General features: G+C 49.9%; 1 protein-coding gene across 12 annotated transcripts in view; it reads left to right on the top strand.

Annotated features, from left to right (window-relative positions):
* ATP2B2 (ATPase plasma membrane Ca2+ transporting 2) overlaps nt 1–20,978 on the top strand; it is a 382,029-nt gene that overhangs the window by 248,680 nt on the left and 112,371 nt on the right. For all 12 annotated transcript variants that reach the window (XM_078442751.2, XM_078442752.2, XM_078442754.2 and 9 more), the window contains one exon: nt 15,956–16,473. In XM_078442751.2, the coding sequence (XP_078298877.1) occupies nt 16,275–16,473 (199 nt within the window). In that variant the 5' untranslated portion in view covers nt 15,956–16,274. The remainder of the gene's footprint in view (nt 1–15,955; nt 16,474–20,978) is intronic.

Below are 20,978 nucleotides of genomic sequence, written 5' to 3'. Positions count from 1 at the left end.
ACTAATGGCAGATCTCCTAGCCGGGCTTGCCCAAGACTTATCCACCCATGCTGGGGATGACCAGCCCTGGAATTACACGTTCTTGTAGGGTCCTGAGCCCACAGACTGCCCTCTGGAAATGTCGTTCTCTGTAGGACCGGCCATTTTTGAAATGAATTTTTGAAACCTTAGTTTCCTGCTTGTGAAATGGAAATAATCAAAGCGTTCTTTTGAACTTCAAACTGAAAAGCACTTTATGAACACTCTTATAAAATGCTGTTTTGTCACCACTGTCGTTTTGTTCAGGGTGAACCCTAACGGCCGCATTCCCTAAGAGCTGAAGTCATCTGTGGCATGCTTTGGGGACCATGATTTTCAGGGCCACCCTGTAGACAACCCAAGAGACAGTGACGAGGCATCTGGTACAGGTTGGCTTTCTATTCTGTTCTGGAGCCTTAGGGGGTACCCTCTCTCAGTACCCACCCATCTCTCAAACTAGGAGACCTAAGATAGTCTCAAGAAAGTAATAAAACTCTTTGCTATGTCCCATCGCTTCACACAAAACCCCTATACACACACAGTCTAGAGTCTTATTTCTTAAATACGTACATTTTTTTGCACACCTCAACACATACCCTGCTCAGATATGCTCAAGCAGGCTCATACACATTCTCGGTGCAACCACACATGTGCTCCACCCTGCTCTGACACATACAGACACACATTTGTACACGCATGCCTGATTGCACAGCCATGTACACATTCTGGATGTGTGCATGCTCACACACACACATCTATGCACTCATTGTCATGAACTTTCAGTGAAGAAGAGGGAGCAGGGTTATTTTGCATGAGTCAGAAAATGCCCATTAACTATAAAACTAAAAATAGTTGGCAAGAAGAAGCATTTAGGTCAACCTAAAGAACTTTGAACCACTAGCATTGGCACAGATTATCATGGAATGAGGGAGTGAACCCCCTGTCAGGAGAGGCATGCAGGCACAGGTGGGACTTGATATAGGTGCTATGAAGGGACTTGAGCATTAGGGACTTTGACCCCTGAGGTCCTGCTGGTCTCTGGAGTAGCATAAGCTCAGGGAATCAGAGCCTCTTGCTTTTCTGTCGGGCTTTGCAAATAATGGTGCCCCTTTGGTGCTCTCTGCTCTGGGGTGGTCTTCCAGGGGACCTCTGTAGTACAAGACAGGGTAGTCAGTGACCAGGACCATATAAGCCTGATGTCATGGGGTATCAGCCACTAGAGATGCACACACTGGAGGCCCCCAATCCTGGCACCAATTTCGTGTGAGGGCGGATCCTGAAAAGGGAAAGATGGCAGCTCTGACCTTGTCAGTCCCTTGTAACAAGGAGTCCAGGGTAGCAGAAGCCCTGATTTGGGCATTGCAAAGCAGGGGTGTCAGGGACTGAAATATCTAGAGGAGTAAGGAGTGAGTAAGGAGGGCTGGAGAAAGACCCCTTGACTTGGAGTTGTGCCAGACTTGAACATAGGTTCTGATTGCATCTGAAACCTAAAACCCACCTCCCCTGGATTATACCCCACACAGAGGCCTCAGAGACTGTACAACATGAGGCCTAGAATCCAGGCCTGGATCAGTCCCCTGTGGGTCCCCCTCTTCTTCAAGGAGATACCCAGAGCCATTGAGAACCCCAGGAGATAAAGGAAGAGCAGAAGTGGCTGGGGAAGGACTTTTGAAAGACAGAATAAGGTGATAGAAGGCCTAGGCCATGCCTCACTAGAGGAGAGGGAAGCAGGCAGAGCACTCCCACCCGCAGCCCCTATAAATTGCCCCATCATCAGACATGGGAAAAAGAGAGAGGGCTTCAAGCCTAGAAACACAGAGGGAAGAGAGCCTTTGCAGGCCATTGTGGGGCATCTGTTGGATGTTGATAACTTTGGGTCCAAGGATTGGGATCTCCTGGGACCCATGGAAGCTCTTGTCCTTCGAGCTCTTTAACTTTCAGACAACACTTGAACCTCCTTGAGAAGCTAGAGGGGATGGGCCAGGGGTCAAGTGAGAGGAGGCTCAGGGCTGGTTCTTAGCAAAAAATGGAGAAACTTTGGGGCATCTTTTAGACCGCCCAGGCCAGCTCTCAGGATTGAAGAAGAGACTGGTACTCAGGGAAAATCATGCCCAAGGATGAAGGTGAGACACATCCTTGGAGCATCCTGGGAATCAAGGGGATGGCTCAGGAGGGTGAGACCTTAGGCCTGAGCCCAGATATGCCAGCACCTGTTCTGTTGCCTTGGGTGGTACCTTTCACCCCCGGGCCTCCATTTCCCCATGTGGAAATCATTATCATTCCAGCTGATTGTGTGCCCCTTGCTGGCCTGGCTCTGGGCTGAGCCCGGTGCCCTGTGCCCTGCATGAACTCCCATAATCTTCCCAACAATCCTGTAAGATTGGGGGGGGGGCGGGGGGGGGATTATCATGTCCATTTTAGAGATGTAGCAACTGAGGCCAGACAGCTGCCTTGGTTAATCCACGGTCACTGAGTGAGGGCATAGTGAGGGTTCTAACCCAGATCTCTCTGACTCTAAGTCCCAAAGAGGTTCTGACCCTACAAAGTTGAGTCAAATGAAAAGTGGCTTAAGAATCCATAGAAGGAAGGAGATCTGGGGGGACAGAGGAAATTCCCAAGAGGACATGGCACTAGGGGTTGTAGATCTAGGGATTCGGATATGGGGTAGAAGGCAACAGGCGAGAAAGAGAGGGATCCCAGATAGGGATAGGGCTCCAGGCTCCAGGCTCCAGATAGGGATCCCAGCCATGCAACATGTGCAGGTAGGGCTGCTAGGGCAGCTGCAATGATGGGGGTAGAGGAAAGCCAAGCTGTACACACCTGCCATGGCCTTGCTTACTCTCATTTCAGGGCTCAGAGCGTCATCAGTAGGCCCATGGTTCTGTGCAGCTTCGGTGAGGCTGGGGTCCCCTGGGCCTGTTTCCCCCGGGAGGCTGCATTTGCATCTGTCCCCGTGCAGATGGTTGGTGAGTGCAGCCAGCAGCCCCCACCCTCACCCGCACCCCCTTCTGTCGCTGGGACTAGGCTGCTCAGGGAGCGTGGTGCAGCGTTATTTTTAGAAGTGGCACCATCTGTTCAAGGTGCCGGGCGGATTCTGTTCATCTCTGCAGTGTCCAGGACAGCCACGCCAAATCAGGGGTAGAGCCGCAGAGCTGGCCGGCTGGGACGGTCACTAATCAGCATGCCGGCCTGCTGGATGCAGGAGCCAAAGAGATTCTACAGGCCCTCAGGGTGTGGGATTCTGGAATCTGGGATCTGGGACTGCCAGTGGGATAGTTATGGAGTCAGAGCAGCCAACACAGAGGACAAGTTCAGCATAGAGGGTTGTCCTGTGCCCCCACACACCCGCATAGTCCCTAAGCCTAAGCCTAGGACTACCTCCTGGCAGATTCTGAGTGCCCTGCCCTTATCCCTGACCTCCAGCTTTGTATAGAGAATGGAGAAGAGGCAGGAGGAGAAAAGAACAATAGTCAGACTACAAGGATCCTCTGTGAGACCTAATACTGGTGTGGCAGAAACCACGGGCTTGACCAGTGTGATCCAGAAGTACTAGAACCTCTCCTCACTGGAACCCAAACACTTCAATGTGTCTCACTGCCTGAGCCACCACTACCCAGAGCTTCTGAGTCATCACAGGAAGAAAATTAGGCTGTTGCTTACGAGCAGGGGCTCTGACGGCAGACTGCCTGAGTTCAAATCCAACAGTTCTGTGACCCTCAGCAACCTCCTCAACCTGGCAAAGCCTCTTTTGCTCATCTGTACAATGGGACGCCAGTAACTTCTGCCTCATAGGGTTTAGCTGTGAATATGCCAATTTGATGCCTGTAAGGCTGTGGCATCCTGCCTGGATGCATTCAGCATCAGCTCTGTCTACCATCTGGCTGACCAGCTTCCACTTTTCAAATGCAGGCCACACTCTAAGACTCATTGTCCCCATTGGCTTTCCTTAGTCAGATTGATTTCTCAGCAGTGGAACCAGCATTGGTGGAGGGTGGTCCTGTGCTGGGGGCTGGTGTGGCCCTGTTCTCAGAGAGTTCGTGGTCTAGCGAGGGAGGCAAGCTGGCAAAACCCACCCCAAGACTGAGAATAGAGGGTACAAATCAAGGAATGATCTGCACATGATAGGCTGGCAATGGAAGGGTGGGCTGAAATTTGAAGCAGAAGAAAACTTCACAAAGAAGTTGGCATAGAGGCTGTGCCCTGGAGAGGAGGGTTTGGATTAATGGAAGAGTGAGGGCAGACAATCCTGGATAGAAGGGACAGTGTATGCAAAAGGTGGGAGGCAGGAGCATGCATTCATTGTTCAGGAAATGCAAGGAGTCCACTTAGCTCAAGCCAATCAGGCAGAATCCTGGATGCCATGGTCATGAATATGTTTTTCTTAAATAGGTACCAGGTGCCAGAAATGGTTTTTAATCTAGAGAGTAATATGCTCAAATGCAAGAGGCAACATCTTGTGTTGGTTTTAGAGCCAGACAGGTCCCAGTTCTACTCCTAGTTCTGCCACTCCTTAGCTGTGTGATCTTAGGCATGTTGTTATTTCACCTCTCTGACCTTTGGTTTCTCATCTATAGAATAGGCCTAATAATGTCTACCTCTGGGATTATTGTGGGTTATATACATTCAGAGCCTAACACAACTCCTGACATATGGAAGCCATTCAGTAAATGAGAGTCACCACCAGCATTATTTGGGGGAAAGTGAAGGAGGAGGAGTGAGAGGTCATTTGGGAGGCTGTGGGTGAGGACACTGAACTAGTATCAGGAGTCCTGATGGTAAGGAAGAGGAAGGAGCCTGAGCCCTTACCCCACTGCTCTCTGGATCTGTGCACCTGGTTTGTTACAAGTCAAGGGTGACCCTGATAGTCAACTCTGGGACCTGGGGGATGCTTTAGTTGTCATAAGTGACTCAAGTCACAGAAGGACGAGGACATTGGGGGAATATGAAGACCTGAATGACCTTTAAAAGAGACATTTGTCAGTCATAGAAGGTTGGTTCTAGAGCTTGAGAGAAAGGGCAGGGTGTAAATGTAGGTTTGGGAACCACTTATGTTAGGATGAAAGTTGATACTAGGTGGGTGGTATTGCCCAGAGAGAGTGGGTCTTTAAGAGGGTTAAGAGCAGAAACAGGAAAAGGTTACAACTGGCCCAAAACAGAGATGCCATGCAGATCCCTGGACAGAATTGGTCAGAGAAGCCACAGGAGAGTGGGGAAAATGGTTGGGAGTCATCAGCATAGCAAGGGTGTGAATACTGAAAAGGGCCTTGGAGTCAGCCAGTGGGAGTCATCCTCAGAAGCCACTTGGGACCTGGTCAACAGGGAGTAGCATTTGGAAGGGCAGAGACAGGGACCAGAGGTGATTTTGAGCCAGAGGCTGGGTCACAAGAACAGGGCAGGATTCTAGAACCCAAAACTGGGGGGATGTTGGCTACAAGAGGAAGAGAGCTGAAAGAGGGGCTGGAATGGGAACCCCTAAAGCACTAGGGCAATGGTTCTTTTGCTTGTTTAAAAGTCCAGCCCCCACCACTGGACTGACTCATCTTTACAGACTTAGGGCTAGGTATCTATATTTCAAGTAGCCCCCAAGTGATGCCAACACAGGTGGCCCTGAGGGAACTGCACCTTGAGCAGACATGTTCTGAAGTCCCCAAGTTCCACCTAGAGAAGCTTTTATGAGGAGAGGAAGGAAGGGAAACCTTGACTGTGGGAGAGGCAACTCCTTCTCTCAGCTGCTCCTCTGGATTCCTGGCTTTTTGGTTCACTTCCTGCAGTTCTGAGGCCAAGTCAGTGGCCTGACACAACTCTTTAGCTTTCTACCAGGGAGACTCCAAGGGGGATAACCTGGACTGAGGCAAAGAAGGCAGTGAGTGCACAGTCACAAGACTGGGGCAGCTCTTCTTCAGCCTAGAAGTCTGGCCACAGTAGTGAGACATAGAATCTAAAAAAACACCCCCCCACACGCACCCATACACACACCAGTCCCTGCAAGTGCTTGCATCAGTCTGACTCCCCTCTCAGTCTGACCCCCCTCCTCCTTTGAATCCAGGAGTCCTACTTTCTTTTTTCTTCACCCTTCTCCATTAGTTGTTTCCTGGCCTTTGTATTCTCAGGCCACATAGAATGACTTTCCTCCTAGCCTTAGCTTCTTTATACTCCGGACCCCAAAGGACCCACTCAACTATTCAAAAGTAATCTCCAAACTTAGACTTATCCTCTGGCACATCTGTGAATGAATAACACACTCTGCAGAAGAAAAAATTTAACAAACTCAGCCAGACTGAGATGCTACCACTGAAATATGTTCCAGTAGGAACCAGAGGTAGAAGACCATGCACAATGCAAAAGCATGGATAACTAATGATGATATTTCTGGCATCAGTGACAGATAGCACTGATGAGCCAAGCTGGGTCTTTTGCATATGCACTTAAATGCCCCCCAAGTGGCCCTTTGCGTAGTGTCATTTTATTGGCTCAGGCCTGCTCACTGGGACACCCCATTGCCTGAGAATCTGGCTTTGTGCATTAACACCAAATCACTGGGGTCCCCTCCCCACACCTGCTCACAGAGCTCATGGAAAAAACCCTGTGCCCTCCCCTCTCCACCCACACCCAAAAACCTCAGGTTCTCCAACCCCACATCCTGTTGGTCAGCACTACAGTCCTGGATAGCTCCTAGAGGCACATTTAACCCTTTGCTCTGTGTCAGCACCATAGCACATGGATAGCTCCTTGGCTCCTGGTCCTTAAAGTCCACCCAAATCCCCAGTCAGCACCATTGCCTCAGGGACAGCTCCCAGTGGAGCTAGTTCTTCAGTGCCTGCTTCTTTGTCCTCCCCTGGGGGGGCTGTCAGTCAGCATCATGACTGCATGGACAACACTCACTCCCAGCCTCTGCTGGTCAGCCTGCAGGAGAGAGAGGGCCTGCGGTTATCAGGTTTCCTGACCTCAGCCACCCAGTCTCTCCCCAGCACCCACCTCTATCCATCCGTCAGCACTTCATCAACAGAGACAGTTCCCTGGGCCCCAGTGCTCCATAGTCAGAGGTGAAGCCTGAAGACTCATCAACCAGCCAGTGATCTGTTGTGTGCGGCCAGAGCACTAAACAAGCAAAACCCTATGCTTCCCTATAGGAAACCAGAGAAAAAGGCAGGAGCCTGGTCTGGTGGTGAGAGGAATGTGAGTGAGCCTGGGAGGTGGGGGACCTATGTCTATGTGTGTACGTTTGACAGCTGGGTCTGCCACCCCCTCATCAATCACCTTACACCAATAACTACAGTCTCTTTTTCTGTTTTCTCCTCTGTAAAATGGAAGTGTCAGCAGCCCCTGTGTCATGATTGTTGTGAAGGACTAAGTGAGATAAGAAACAAAGTGCATAGAACAGTGCTTGGCACATAGTATGTATGATCTAAGTGTTGCTGTTGTCATCATTTTTTGTCCTTTCTTCAGCCTCTGCTTGTAATCCATCAGAACAGAGCAGGGGGTGGGAGAGAAGGAGGGAGATGAAGACAGGAGAGGACAGTGTCACTATTGCCAGTTAGGATCTGGAGGCTGGAGGCATTCAGGGCTGCAAAAAGGGCCTTAAGGCATTCAATGTATCTGTAGGGAGCGTTGAGCAGGGTAAGAGATGAGGCTGGGGAGGTGGCCAAAGCATTTGGCTGAAACCAGAGAACACTGTTCAAAGCAGCTGGTCTACCCCGGGCAGAGCCACCATCCTCAACCTTCTCACTGATGTCCCCTCTTGCAGCCCAAAGTGAAGTCCCACCCAGTGCTTTACTGCCTCAGCTAGGCTTTCTTGCCTCCATCTACAGTTGACGTTACTGTTTTAGCTTCATCAGGAAACTCTCAGACTTTCCTTAAAGGGAAGAATTCTAAACAAGGAGCACATAAAGTGTACAAATCCTGAAAGGCGGGCACTGCTGTGCAGATGCCCAAGGTGGGGCAGGAGATGTCAGAGGTAGCAGATGAATTCAGATCCACTTGTGATTCCCAGGTTGTAGGACTTTTCTGTTTCCTTTTGCCTCCACCCAAGCAGGACTTGGCCTACAACTGAGTGGCCAGGTCAAGTAGGACATACTGGGGACAGTGGGACAGCCGGGAGACCCAGTCAAGTGTGTGTGCCCTGAGAAGCAAGTCTCAGGTGATGGAAGAATCCTCAAGGATGGCACTAAAATGGCCCTTTGAGACTGAGCATCTGTCCAACTGACCCACTTACTTTACAGAAAAGGAAGCTTAGGTACAGGGGAGAAAACACTAGTCCAAGGCCATACTGTGAAAGGGTGAAAGATAATGGGACACAGAGGCTTTGGACCTGACCAGGCAAATTTAAACTATGCCAGATTCTATCCATATAGACTTGGTCATTTGTAACATCTCTGAGCCCCAGATTTCTCACCTGTAAGGTAGGGGCATTAACACCACATAGCCCATGGAAGTATTTGCTAGCAATCACTGTTAATAGTAATGCTCGAGCCAAGATCTGGACCCAGAAGATATGGTTCCCAGGCAAGTGCCATTTGGGTTATATCATCCCAAAACCTGAAGCAAATGTGTACAGGAATCACTTGACTCAGCCTACAGATCTTGACCATGGGGTTACTGGGGCTCTATGTGGCAAAGTGAGCAGATTTTAAATGGCAGGAAGGAGGGTCTGAGCACCTCCCTTGCTCTCCTCAGAATCCCAGTGCCCAGGGCAGGGTCTGAGATGCGCCTCCTCACATTTTTTTGGTGGGTAGATGGAAAATTGGAGAGATGGACACATGGACAGACAGCTGAAGAATGGATGGACAGATGGAAGGATGGATGGATGGGTGGGTGGATGAGTGAGTACATGGGGCACCTATAGGACCAGAAACTGAGTTTTTCCTACCACCTAACATTGGCAGCTCCTCTGGAGAACAGGGGACAGTAGAAGGAGTTGACCCTGGTGGGCAGCTAAGGGCTGGACTGACCCTCCCTCAGGCCAGACAGGAGGGCAAAAAGCTATGCAAGAAAACCCAGGTCCCTAACAGCCCACCCCCTGGCCCTGATTCTGCCATCTGTGCCTTCAAGGCTGATGCGTGGCTGTTTCTGTGGGATTTTTTTTTTTTTTTTTTTTAGATTTTCCTTTTCTGGTTAACAGGATAGGAGTTTTCTAAAAATAGCACTAAATTTGCTTCTGAGGTATTCATTTTCAATTCCCTTCCTCTTTCTTCATTCTGTCTCCCCAACTGTGAGAATTCCAAGCTGAAATTGTCATTGTCAACTTTGATGCACATGCGCGCACGCGCGCACACACACACACACACACACACACACACACACACACACACCATGGGGCTTGCACACTCAGATGGGAGTGGGTACAGACATTTCTGTCTCACATTCACAGACACGCACTCATGCTGAGTAGACCTGCACACAGCAAGCCTTGTCCTTCAGGGTCACTGACACCAAGCACATGTCTGCTGACACACCACAGGGACCCTCTAACACACACACATACCTACACACACACACACACACACAAAGTCACTTCCAGGCTCAGCCTGATACTGGCATTTTCACACTCCTTTTGACTCAGGTGTGTCCCCAGACTATGTACTGGCTGTGCTGAACATCCACCGTAACACACTGACACTGACCCTGCGAACTCACAGTGACATGCACACCCACATTCACATAGTCACTCCAGACCCATCAGGCTCTCTCCTTCTCATACACATGCACACACATAAAGGATATTTCCCTCTCCCAGAGGGACTATGACTCTCCAGGTGAGGTTGAAGGAGAAGCAGTTGTCCCTTTGTCTCCAGCTGCCTGGCTGAGTTAACCCATTTCCCTGGGTCAGCACCAAGGAGGAAGGTTCCCATCACCAGGGCATGGGAGGCACTCCTGAAAGGCCAGAATTTGCATCCAGGAGAGGAAAGAAAATGTCCTGCCCCAAAGGAACTAGTTAGCTGGGACCAGAGCAGAGGGGAGGCAAAGCTTGCATGTTGTGCTATACAAACTAGGACCCTCCCCATCCTTCAGAGCAGTGCCAGTGGTATTGTGGTACAGTTGGTCTGAGTTCTGAGCTAAGGACAGTAGCGTGGGGGACAATGTGGGTGAGCAGAGGACAGAGGCAGGACGTAAGTTCAACTGATATTGTAAGAACAGTCACCATTTACCAAGTTCTTCCTCCGTGCCTGGAATTGGGCTAAGCTCTATCTTGATAAGTCCTCACACAACCCTATGAAGTAAGCTGTCCAGTTGGTTCTGTGTAAGGAGGAGGAAATTGAGGCACAGGGAGGAGTTAAGAGCCTTGCCCAAGCCACAAAGCTGTCAAATGGGCAGCACCAGGCCTCATTGCCCAAGATCTCCAAATGGGACCTGGGTTCCTCACATCTGCCATTGGAACTACTGACAACTCAAAGGAAAAAGGAACTTTAAAAATACTTATTAAGGTGGCATTTAAATTCAGCATGTCTTAAAACAGAAGGGTTCTGCATCCGAAAGTTATTTTTAGTACATATTTCATTTGTAATTGTCCCAGCTATCATCCTTCAGTTAGGATTTAAAAAGCTGTTGGTTTGGGGTTTTGGTGGGTTTTTTTTAATCCTTCCTTCAAAAGATAGATTACTTCTTTGTTAAATTAACTCCAAAAAAAAAAAAAAAACATTGCTCCTTCCTCTGCCAGCATCCCTCCTGGCAGAGACTTTTATTAAGGCGCCCCTAACCTATTCTTGAGTCATTGAAATGTAACAATACAGTCATTTAAATGCTAATAAGATGAAACTGAAATGCATAAATCTAATATTATCAGAACATTCCCCTGGATTCTGAAGGGCCTGCTGCATCAGAGCCTGAAGGAACCCCAGAGAACATGTCCAATTCCTTCACTGTCCACATGGGGAAACTGAGCCCAGAAAGAAAAGGGGCTTGGTCAGGGTCACACAGCTAGAGCTTAGAAAACTGAGAGGGACTTTTCAATGGGCCTCTGACCCCAGTTGGCTCTGTGACCCCTGATGGGTTGCTGAAGCTCTCTGGACCCTGGCTATATGGCTTGCTCAGGCCAATGTCTCAGTCAGCTCAGACTGCTATAACAAAATACCATAGACTGAGTAGCTTAAACAACATAAATGTGTTTCTCACATGTTTGGAGGCGGGGAAGTCCAAGATTAAGGTGCTGGCAGATTCAGTTCCTAATGAGAGCCCTCTTCCTGGCTTGCAGATGGCCGTCTTCACACTGTGTGCTCACATGGCCGAAAAAGATTATTTCTCTCATGTCTCTTCATAAGAGCACTAATTCCATTCATGAGGGCTCCACCCTCATGACCTAAGCACTTCCCAAAGGCTCCACCTCCTAATACCATCACATCGGGGATTCAGATTTCAACACATGAACTTGAGGGGCACATTGAGTCCATAGCAGCCTGTGTGCCCGTTGCTTAGGGCAGAGGTGACTGCACCATGTTGAGTGCTGGCTGCAAATGAATCTCATCACAACAATGAGAAAGCTGCACTTGCCAAGAAGGGGGTGCAGAGGGGTCAGGCAGAGGCACAGAAGCCAGTGTTGTAGAGTGTCTGTTCCAGGCCAGGAGCCACACCAAGAGCCCACACACAGGTGTATCAGTCATTCCCACAGCAACCTGCAAGACAGGTAGGTCAACTCCACTTGGCAGATGGGGCCTAGGGAGGCTAGGTGACTTCTCCAAAGTCACACAGCTCATTTAATCCCTCAGCCATAGAGTGGTAGCTCATGTGGTATTTGAGTGAGACAGTAAGAAAATCCGAGTCTGGTGGGCTTTAGCTAAGGAGACAGCTGCCTGCTCTAGTTTTAGCCTCACACCCGTGCCTTATTATAACAAAGAGACACTGGGGAGTGGAGGATAGGGGATGTATCTCAAAGAAAAAAATGCAACTACTGATTCTGACATCTTTTCAGACCTCCAGCAAACCTGCAACATATATGGAAAGGAATCCCTACTCCATTTTATAGATGAGGAAACTAAGGTATGAGGACCTATCTAAAGTCATACCTCCCAAAGACAGATGACCCAAGGGCTGATCCATTCATTCACCAAGCATTTATAGAGTGCCTTCTGAATGCCGGGCACCATACTAGGTACAAAACAGACATGGCTACTGTTCACACAGAGCTCTCAGGCTCCCAAGAAAGGGACACAGCTAAGTAGGCCTGAACAATAAAGTGTGAAGTGCAGTATGATACGAGAGGTGTCCAGAGTTGGGAGCATTTACACACTCCTGGGTGGTCAGGGAAGGCTTCCAAGGAAAGCGCACTGTGCTGAGCAGAACAAGCCATTGCCTGGGTGGGGAAGGCCCAGATACTGGAGAGTGCTCTATGACAGATATAGGGCAAGTATGGAGTTTTCAGTGAATTCTATACAAGCTAGCAGGTCTTCAGTTCCGTCTGCCAGAAGATCATTTGTGCGGCATCATATAGATGCTTCTGTGCCCGTGGACTTCACATTCTCAAATCAAGCAAATCCCACAGTCAGATCCAGTACCGAGGTGAGCTCTACAAGTTAGGACAAACCAAGATGCCCAGAACAACGGTTGTCTCATACATGCACCCATGAGATGCAGGAGTAGGGGACAAGTGGTGGGGGAAAAGCCATATCAGAAGAGGTAGCTGCAATGGGAAATCTCAAAGAAGGAAGTTCGTTTTGTTTTGTTCTGTTTTTATTCAAAGAAGGAAGTTTAAGATCATTTACCTACAGAGGCAGATTTCTGATTTTTAACTAATTTTGTTATCCCAGAATTGCCTCCCTCCATATGTACAGGTCCCTTCCTGCACCTTTTACTATGTCTCTCCCAACCCGTTAGTAATAGACAGCTGTGTATTTGAGTTTCTTCTCTGTTCATCTTTTGGCTTAAGTCCTGCTTTACCTGCATGGGAAAAAAAAATATTCCTTACTCATAATGAGAGGAAAAATCTTTCCTGATACCCTGGGCCAGATCAGATCTTCCTGCTCTAGATATCTACAGCAACTATCACTCCCCATCATGGGAAACCAATCATGTTATAGAAGTCACTCATTTAATTGTCTCTCATCCCCAATGTCAGTTTCTGGAGGGTGGGAACTCTGTCTGGATTGTCCAGTGCCTGGCACAGAGTAGATGCCTGAAATACAATTATTGAATGGATGGATGGATGGGTGGATGGATGGATGGATGGATGGGTGGGTGGATAGGTAGATGGGTAAATACATGGTTGAAGATCATTGTTCATCTTAACACAATAGTTAAAATCACCAGTAGCCCATTAACTCGTGCCTACTATTGTCATTGTAAATATAATTACTCCTAACGATTCTCGTAGCTCATGCTGCCAGGGATGTAATTATCAGTGCCTGTAAGGCACCCTGCAGGTAGCAGGGGGATAGATAGAAAACAGCACCTCGGGTTTAGAAAATCCCTTGCGGCTTGCAAAGCACTTTCTTGTTCACATACGGCACTTTATTTATGCATCGTAAGAACCCCATGAGAACCCCATGAGAGAGATTCACAAGAGGAGGCAGCATAGTGTCCTGATTAAGGGTGTGCCTCTGGATCCAGACTGCCTGAGTTCAAATCCCAACTCTGGCACTTACCAGCTCTGTGACCTTGGGCAAGTTGCTTCACCTCTCTTGACCTCAGTTCCTTCGTGTGTTGTATGGGAATAGTCTTATTGGTTCGGTTGTAATATTTTATTTTTCAGGAAATAACTCATTTAAGCCTCATAGTACCTATAAGGTAGATATTATTATTCCCCTTTCCTTTTTTTTTAGATGATATTAAATTCATTTGATTCCCATTCTACTAGGAGGTGGAGGAGCTAGAATTTGAACCCAGAGACTGTAGTTCTTAGTTCTCCTGCAGCTAACCTCTATGGCATGTCCACACACAGGCATCCTTGGGCCCTTCCTTAGCTGCTCTTCATAAGGATACACCTTTGGGGTCAAACCCAACTCATGGTTTCTGGGAGTGGTACATGCTCAGATGGCCAAGGACCATAAGTGCTCCTACAGGACTGGGGGTGGGAGCCCCAAGCACACTCTTTCTTTGGTGTCTTTTGTCTCTGCTAAAGACATCAGGACCATTTTATATTTCATTCTATAAGATACTTGCTGCTCCCAGGATAAAAATAAGGCTTCCTACTGCACCCTTGAATACAGCTGCCCTCCTGTAAGGCATGGAAAGTTTCTCCAGTGGCTCCAGCACCCTATGACCCATAGCTGGGAAGCCCCACAACCCAGATGGAAACACGACAAATTTGAATGTGGTTTATAATTAGTTCCCAATAAATTGGGAGGTAGAGGAGTCAATAATTATTATTTTGCAAATGAGGAAACAGAACCTTGGGAAAATGAAAGGACTCGCCCAGGGTCCCATAGCCAGTATTTGAGAGGACTTGGATTTGAACCCGTCTTGCTCTGACTGTGGAACCTGTCTTGTTCACTGCCATCAGGCACTGTTCACCCATCAGCCTCTGCTCTTCAGAATAAGGAGGGAGCGCCCCCTAGGGGAAGGGGAAGAAGCACCAGGCTGGGAGTCCAGAGACCATCCCACCTCTGGACTGCCTCCCTCTGTGTGACTCTGCACAAGTTCCTTTCCATCTCTGAGCTTCCAGTTCCTTACTGAGAAAATGAAATTGAGTCTAAAATGCCTCCAACACTAAAATTTTGTGCAAGAGGAAAGGATGGTGAAGCAAAGAAATGGGACAGGGGACAAGGGGAAAGAATTGGGGCTAGGTCAGGGGCTCAATCCCATCTTCCTCTCCCCACCCCTCCCCCTTACCGTCCTGGACCTAGGATGGCCAGGTGTCTATGCCTACTGGGTGGGGCCAGTCCCCATGCCAGGCCCAGCCAAGCTCAGCAGAGGCCCTTTGTCACCCAACGCTTGCCGGGGGCCTTGGACACCGGTATTGGGTGTCGGGGTGGATTGGATTCTCTCCTGGCAGCCCTGCAGATACGGCACTTCTGCAAGGGTGGACAGGCAGGCCAGCAGGGAGAAGTCCGTGCTCTCTTCTCCCGGGCTCCCCGAAGGACGTCGTGGCTGCTGTCCGTGGTGCTGAACTGTGCCCCCCTACCCCCCAGGTGAGGGCTCCATGCACCCCAGCTCATCCTTGGGGCCAACCGGGGTCCTCAGTGACATCCTGGTGAATATGCATGAGCTGACTCCTCTGGCCAGACCAAGGGCCTTGATGAATGTGGTTGGGGGCTACAGGTGAAAGTGGGAGGCTTTCTCCCATTCCCATGCCTGGGAAACCAAAGGGGGGATAACAGTGTATCAGCAGATGTAGGTGGCATGGATGAAGGAAGCATATATGCTGGGGGACCTGGGGGCTCTGTACTTGGGGGATGGATGGGGTTATGCTCCGGATCGTGAGAGCGTGGTGTGTGTGCATAAACAAGACTGTGAGCACAGGTATTTTTGAGGAAGGGAGTGGGAATATTAAGATGTATTTCTAGAAGCATGACTGCATGTGACAGTGTTTATGGTGCCAAGGGGGGTGTCCATCAGGGTATGTGTGAAGTGGGACTCATGTGTTGGTATATGTGTATGGCAGGGGGATGGGACCTAAAAGCAGGCAGGTTAGGTGTACAGAGCACCCTGAGCTGTATAGGTCAGAGGGTGTGTATACACCAGGGTGCATGTCATGAAGTCAGTGTGTTAAATAGCAGAGTGGATGATTAGGGGGTTAGGGTATGTTACGAGGTTGCACTAGGCTGTGGTTTGGGGGTGGTATATTGTGGAGTGCCCAAGTGGGCACAGTATATTTGGGTTTACAGTGTTTGCTGCTGTGCTATGGGGTATGGTATGAAACACCCACGTTAGGGTATGTATATATGTAGTGGTTGTTATTTGGGGTGGTTTGTGTGTGTACAAGCACGTGCAGGCTGGGCCTTCCTAAGCACCTGTCCCATGAAGCCTTCAGTGCCTGACCCTTGTCACCACTCTGTGCTTGCCCCCACAGGAGCCACCACCCCTGACCATGTAGATGCCAGCTCCAGGGAGCAGCATGGGCCCCACTGAATGGAGACTCCTGGGTCTACAGCCCTGAGCCCCTCCGGCCCCTGGACGTTGCCCCGTGCCCAGGGACACCCCTTGGAGCTCACCACCGCTGTCGCCAGCCCACCTCGGCCGCCCCCTCCCCCTGGGACCCAAAGTCGGCCACCGGGAGCCACAGTCATCCAGTGAGGTTGTGCTAAGGACAGGCACACGGAGCCATCGCCCAGCAGCCTCTTGTCCAGCGCTGACTCTCAGGCCCACCCTGAGCAGGGACTGGGGCAAACATGGGTGACATGACCAACAGCGATTTTTACTCCAAAAACCAAAGAAATGAGTCGAGCCATGGGGGCGAGTTCGGGTGCACAATGGAGGAGCTCCGCTCCCTCATGGAGCTACGGGGCACCGAGGCTGTGGTCAAGATCAAGGAGACTTATGGGGACACTGAAGCCATCTGCCGGCGCCTCAAGACTTCACCTGTGGAAGGTAGGTGTGGAAGACTTGAACACAGTGCTTGGATTTGGGATCTAGACACCCAATCCCTGGCCTCCCTTCCCCAGACCCCAGGAACCGCCTCATCTGGGTTTAAGCATGGGACCACAGCATTGCTACTGTGCATTCAAATCCAGCTCCATAACCCACGTCACTGGCCTGGGTTGTGTCCAGCTGTCCCAAATCCAAACTCTGATGGTGGCTCCCTAGGTGTCTGGGGCAGCCATAGGCCATGGAGCTGCTGGAAGACAGGGAAGGCAGGAAGATGGGCCGTCACAGGAAAGGTGAAAGATACCCATATGTGTCTTGCCCTGGAGATGGGTGTGGGGCTTTTGTGTAACTGAGAAAATGAACAGGCCTAGGATCTTGGGAGAGAGAGGGTTTCAGCTTCTGGGTGCTCCTCTGAAGGGGACCAAAGCCAGGTCACCCGCTGTGAGGCAGAAGGAAGAGAAACCAGCCCAGCCTGAGCACCAGAGCATAGAGTGTGGGTCACCATTCCCGCTATCACTTTCCCCTTGCCATGAGGGAGAAGAATTCCCTGCATAAACCCCAAAGATATGGGTGTGAGGCACCTCCACAGCACTCCCCATGCAAAGAGGCTACAATGAGCCTCAGTTTCTTCCTGTGGAAAATGGAACCGATGGCTACCTCACAGTGCCTACTAGAAGCCTGAGCATACAGTAGGTGCTCAATAAGTGGCAGCCATTATTATTCTAAAAAGTGGATGATAATCTCTCCCCCAAGCACAGATCACAAGCTGGAAGACAGCATTTGAATTCTTTTTTTTTTTTTAATTTTTTTTTTAACGTTTATTTATTTTTGAGACAGAGACAGAGCATGAACGGGGGAAGGTCAGAGAGAGAGGGAGACACAGAATCTGAAACAGGCTCCAGGCTCTGAGCCATCAGCACAGAGCCTGACGCGGGGCTTGAACTCAGGAACCGCGAGATCATGACCTGAGCCGAAGTCGGATGCTTAACCGACTGAGCCACCCAGGTGCCCCAGCATTTGAATTCTTATCCCCATGTGAGAGATGAGAAATCCAAGGCCGAAAGGTCCCTCCTGTCCTGTCTCCTGACTCCAGTCCCCATGCCCTGGGCACTGCTGGGTACCAACCCTCAACGCATTTCCTATAGAGGCTGCTTAGGGATCCAGCTGCTCACCTAAGCAGAAGTTTAGAAACACCTTGCTCTCTTGGTGTTGTTTGGTTTTGTTTGAGGGTGGGGAGGAGAATAGTAGCCCAGGGCTTGAGAACGGCTATATGTGCCCCAAGACAGGAGGGAGTCCTGCCTGGGGGCTCCTGGGCCTCATGTGAACCCTAGTCTGTGGCAGAATGATCCGTGCTCATCTCCGCCATCAGGTTGGCACACTAGCCTTCCGGGAGGCAGGGTTGCCCTGGTCATCTTTGTCTTTTCTATGGGACGAGGAGATTCTCTTGAGTTGGAAAATCTTAAGTGTCTCTGGGCCTCAGACCTTGTGAAGAACCTAATGAAATTGTAGTCCTTTTTCCCAGAAAAAAAACAAAAAAACAAAAAACACCCACATACTACAGACATGGCTCACGCTATCAGCACATTCGCAGAGCCCCTCCAAGCAAAGCCATGGACCTTGGCATACGAGACAAACCTTGGTGTTAAGAACCCCACCCTCCCCTCCCCCCTGACAGGCTCTTGGACCCTGGGAAATTGAACGGCCTGCGGCCAAGCTCCAGCACCGTCCGGGGCCATTACCATTTGGTTTACTGTGTCCCCCACTGCGTCCTGCTGGGAAAGCAGGAGCACACCAAAGGGCAGGGATCCTGTCCTGCTCCTCTCCACCCATCTAGTTCCCAGTCTGGTACCTGGCACAGACAAGGTTGGATAACTTCCCAGTAAAACCCTGAGACGTGGCCACTGAGTCCCCAGCCCACAGGGAGCAGCTCATATGGCTGAGCAGCCAAAACAGCACATAATTCAGCCCAAGTGTAGCGTGGACCCCAGAGCTCAGAGGAGAGGCAAGGTGGGTGGGCCGTGAAGGTCAAGGAAGGCTTCCTGTAGGAGGAGGTATTGGAACTTGGCTATGGAGAAAAGAGAAGGAAAAGCATGTAGCATGGCATAAAACAGCATTTCTTAGGTGGAATCCCGCAGAATGCCAGTGTACTTGCAAAAAGGTAGGCGTTATGTGGGAATAAAGGAGACCCGGTTTTCTCATCTTCTCGGAACATTGCTCTGCTGCCTGTCAGCTGTGTGTGTTTGGGGCCTTTTGTCTGACCTCGCTCGGTCTTGGCTTCCGAATTTTTCATGAGGACCCAATGAGATCTCTGATGGGAAAGATCCCTGAGAAGGAGGAAAGGCCGCTGCAGGACTAACCAGAGCCTCTGCTGTGTTGGTCCCTAGAAGGATCTCCCAAGTGCAGGTAGAGCTGGAAGAGGTTTGGGGAGAGGCAAAAGAGCAGAATGCTATTGACCTCAGACTTGGGTGACCTGGGTTCAAATCCCAGCCCTGCCATTTACCAGATGTGGGATTCTGGGCAAGGTATCCACCACTCTGTGCCTCGGTTTCCTTGGTTGTAAAATGGGATCATAATAGTGACTGTCTCATAGGGTGGTGAGGGCAAAGTGCAGTGGCTTAGAACAATGCCTGGCGCATGGATAGTGCTACGTGTTAGGATTCAGCCCCAGAGACTAACCACCTCCATTTCCGCATTGGTAAAATGGGTTGTGAACGTTGAATGAGATTAGGCCGAGTGCCTGGTCTCTAAGTGCTTTATAAGTGTCAGCTCCTGTTGCTGTTGTTTTCATTATGGTTACCATTAGTCTGGAAGAAGCATGTTCTCTGGAAAAGGTGGAACCTGACCCTCATGGAATGCTGGCCAATGTCCGTGAACGGTGTGACTACTTTTTCCCAGGCCCTTCTGTGTTCTCATTGCACGTGTTCCTAGAAGCATGCGTGGCTATCCCATTTTGTGGATGAGAAGCCTGAGGGCTCGAGGTCACCACCACAGTTCCCATCAGAGCAGACTTTGGACACAGCTCTCTTGGACACTATCCCCAGAGGTGCCTTCACACCTGAGCCAAGCGTGTGCACCTGGGAACAGTCCTCTAAAGACGCCTTCTGTGCGATGAGGGCCTGAGTAGTTGGGGGCCACCTTTTCTCTCGTGTTCAGCATTTGTCCTGCCCTGTTTAGCCCTCTTCTGACTTCTAGAAATGCTTGCTTGGCCTCCAGCCCTAACCCCCAGCTTAAAAGCCATGTGGTCTGGGGCTGTGCCAGGCCTGGACGGGGACTCAGGTTGGCCATTCCCGACACCCCCTGTGCCCCTGGTCTGCTCACGTCAGCAAGGAGCCGGCCTCTGAGTCACTCTACAGGAAACTGCTCCAGGCCGTGCATAAATTAGCCTTCCCCTTCACATCCAGCTAATTTTAGGCAAAAAGATCTCTGCAAGTGATAGAGGGAGGTTGACACCAGCAGAATTCAACTCCCACCCGGGGTACCACCTACTGCCAGCACAGGCAAGGGACTCAGTTCCCATGACCTGACAGTGTTGGACTTTCCCCCTGAAGTCCTGACTCTGGTGACAACTCTGGGGTAAACGGGCTCCCTATGAGGGCCTCTCTCCCTGAAATGAGTTCTCTTTCTTTCCTCTTCCACTGTTGGTTCTGTTCCACTCTGGTGATGCCCTTCCCTCCTTACCCTCCACTGCTTCCTTTCCTTCCATACCCTTCCAGCATAGGACAATAGAGCCCAAGGCCCAGCTTCAAATTCTGACAGGCTTACTCTTCAAGGGACACTTATCTTCAAGAGACATACCGGAAGAATTCAATTAACTTCCCCCAGCAAGCCTCCATTGCCTTATCTGTGAAATGGGAATAATAACACTACCTACCTCACAGGATGTGAATATTAGATAATCCACATGAAGGGCTTAGTGTGGCATATAGCATATCCTAGACACTTCCAAAATAACGTTCATTGTCATTATTATTATAATCAAATATTTCTTACAACAACAACATGCATGGGCCATATCCTCATGAAAAATGGGGCGATTAAATAAGACGGTACTGAGCAAAGAGTAAAAGTGCTACCAGAGAAGGCTTCCCAGAGTAGGCTACTTTGTGATGAGTCTGGAAAGATGGGTGATGAGTGGCCTGTGAGCCCCCAGAGGCAGGAGCTGTTTGTCATTCTCCACTGTGTCCCCAGCACTTGGTACAACACCTGGGGGATTGAACACATATTCACCGAAAGAAGGGAAGGAGATGGGCACTGAGGTGGCTTGGTCAGTTGAGTGTCTTGACACTGGATTTTGGCTCAGATCATGATCTCACAGTCGTGAGATCAAGCCCCACGTGGGCTCCGCACTGAGCACAGAGTCTGCTTAAGATTCTCTCTCTCTCTTCCTCTGCCCCCTCCCCTGCTTGCACGCTTTCTCTTCCTCTCTCCCTCTCTTCCTCTCTCTCTCCATCGTTCTCTCTCTCCATCGTTCTCTCTCTCCCTCTCTCTCTCCCTCTCTCTCTCCCTCT

This window comes from Panthera onca, chromosome A2, assembly GCF_046562875.1.
Source record: "Panthera onca isolate mPanOnc1 chromosome A2, mPanOnc1 haplotype 2, whole genome shotgun sequence".
NCBI classification, from domain to species: domain Eukaryota; kingdom Metazoa; phylum Chordata; class Mammalia; order Carnivora; family Felidae; genus Panthera; species Panthera onca.
Note: the sequence above shows the minus strand (reverse complement) of the source record. Positions and strands in the feature narration are given on the sequence as shown.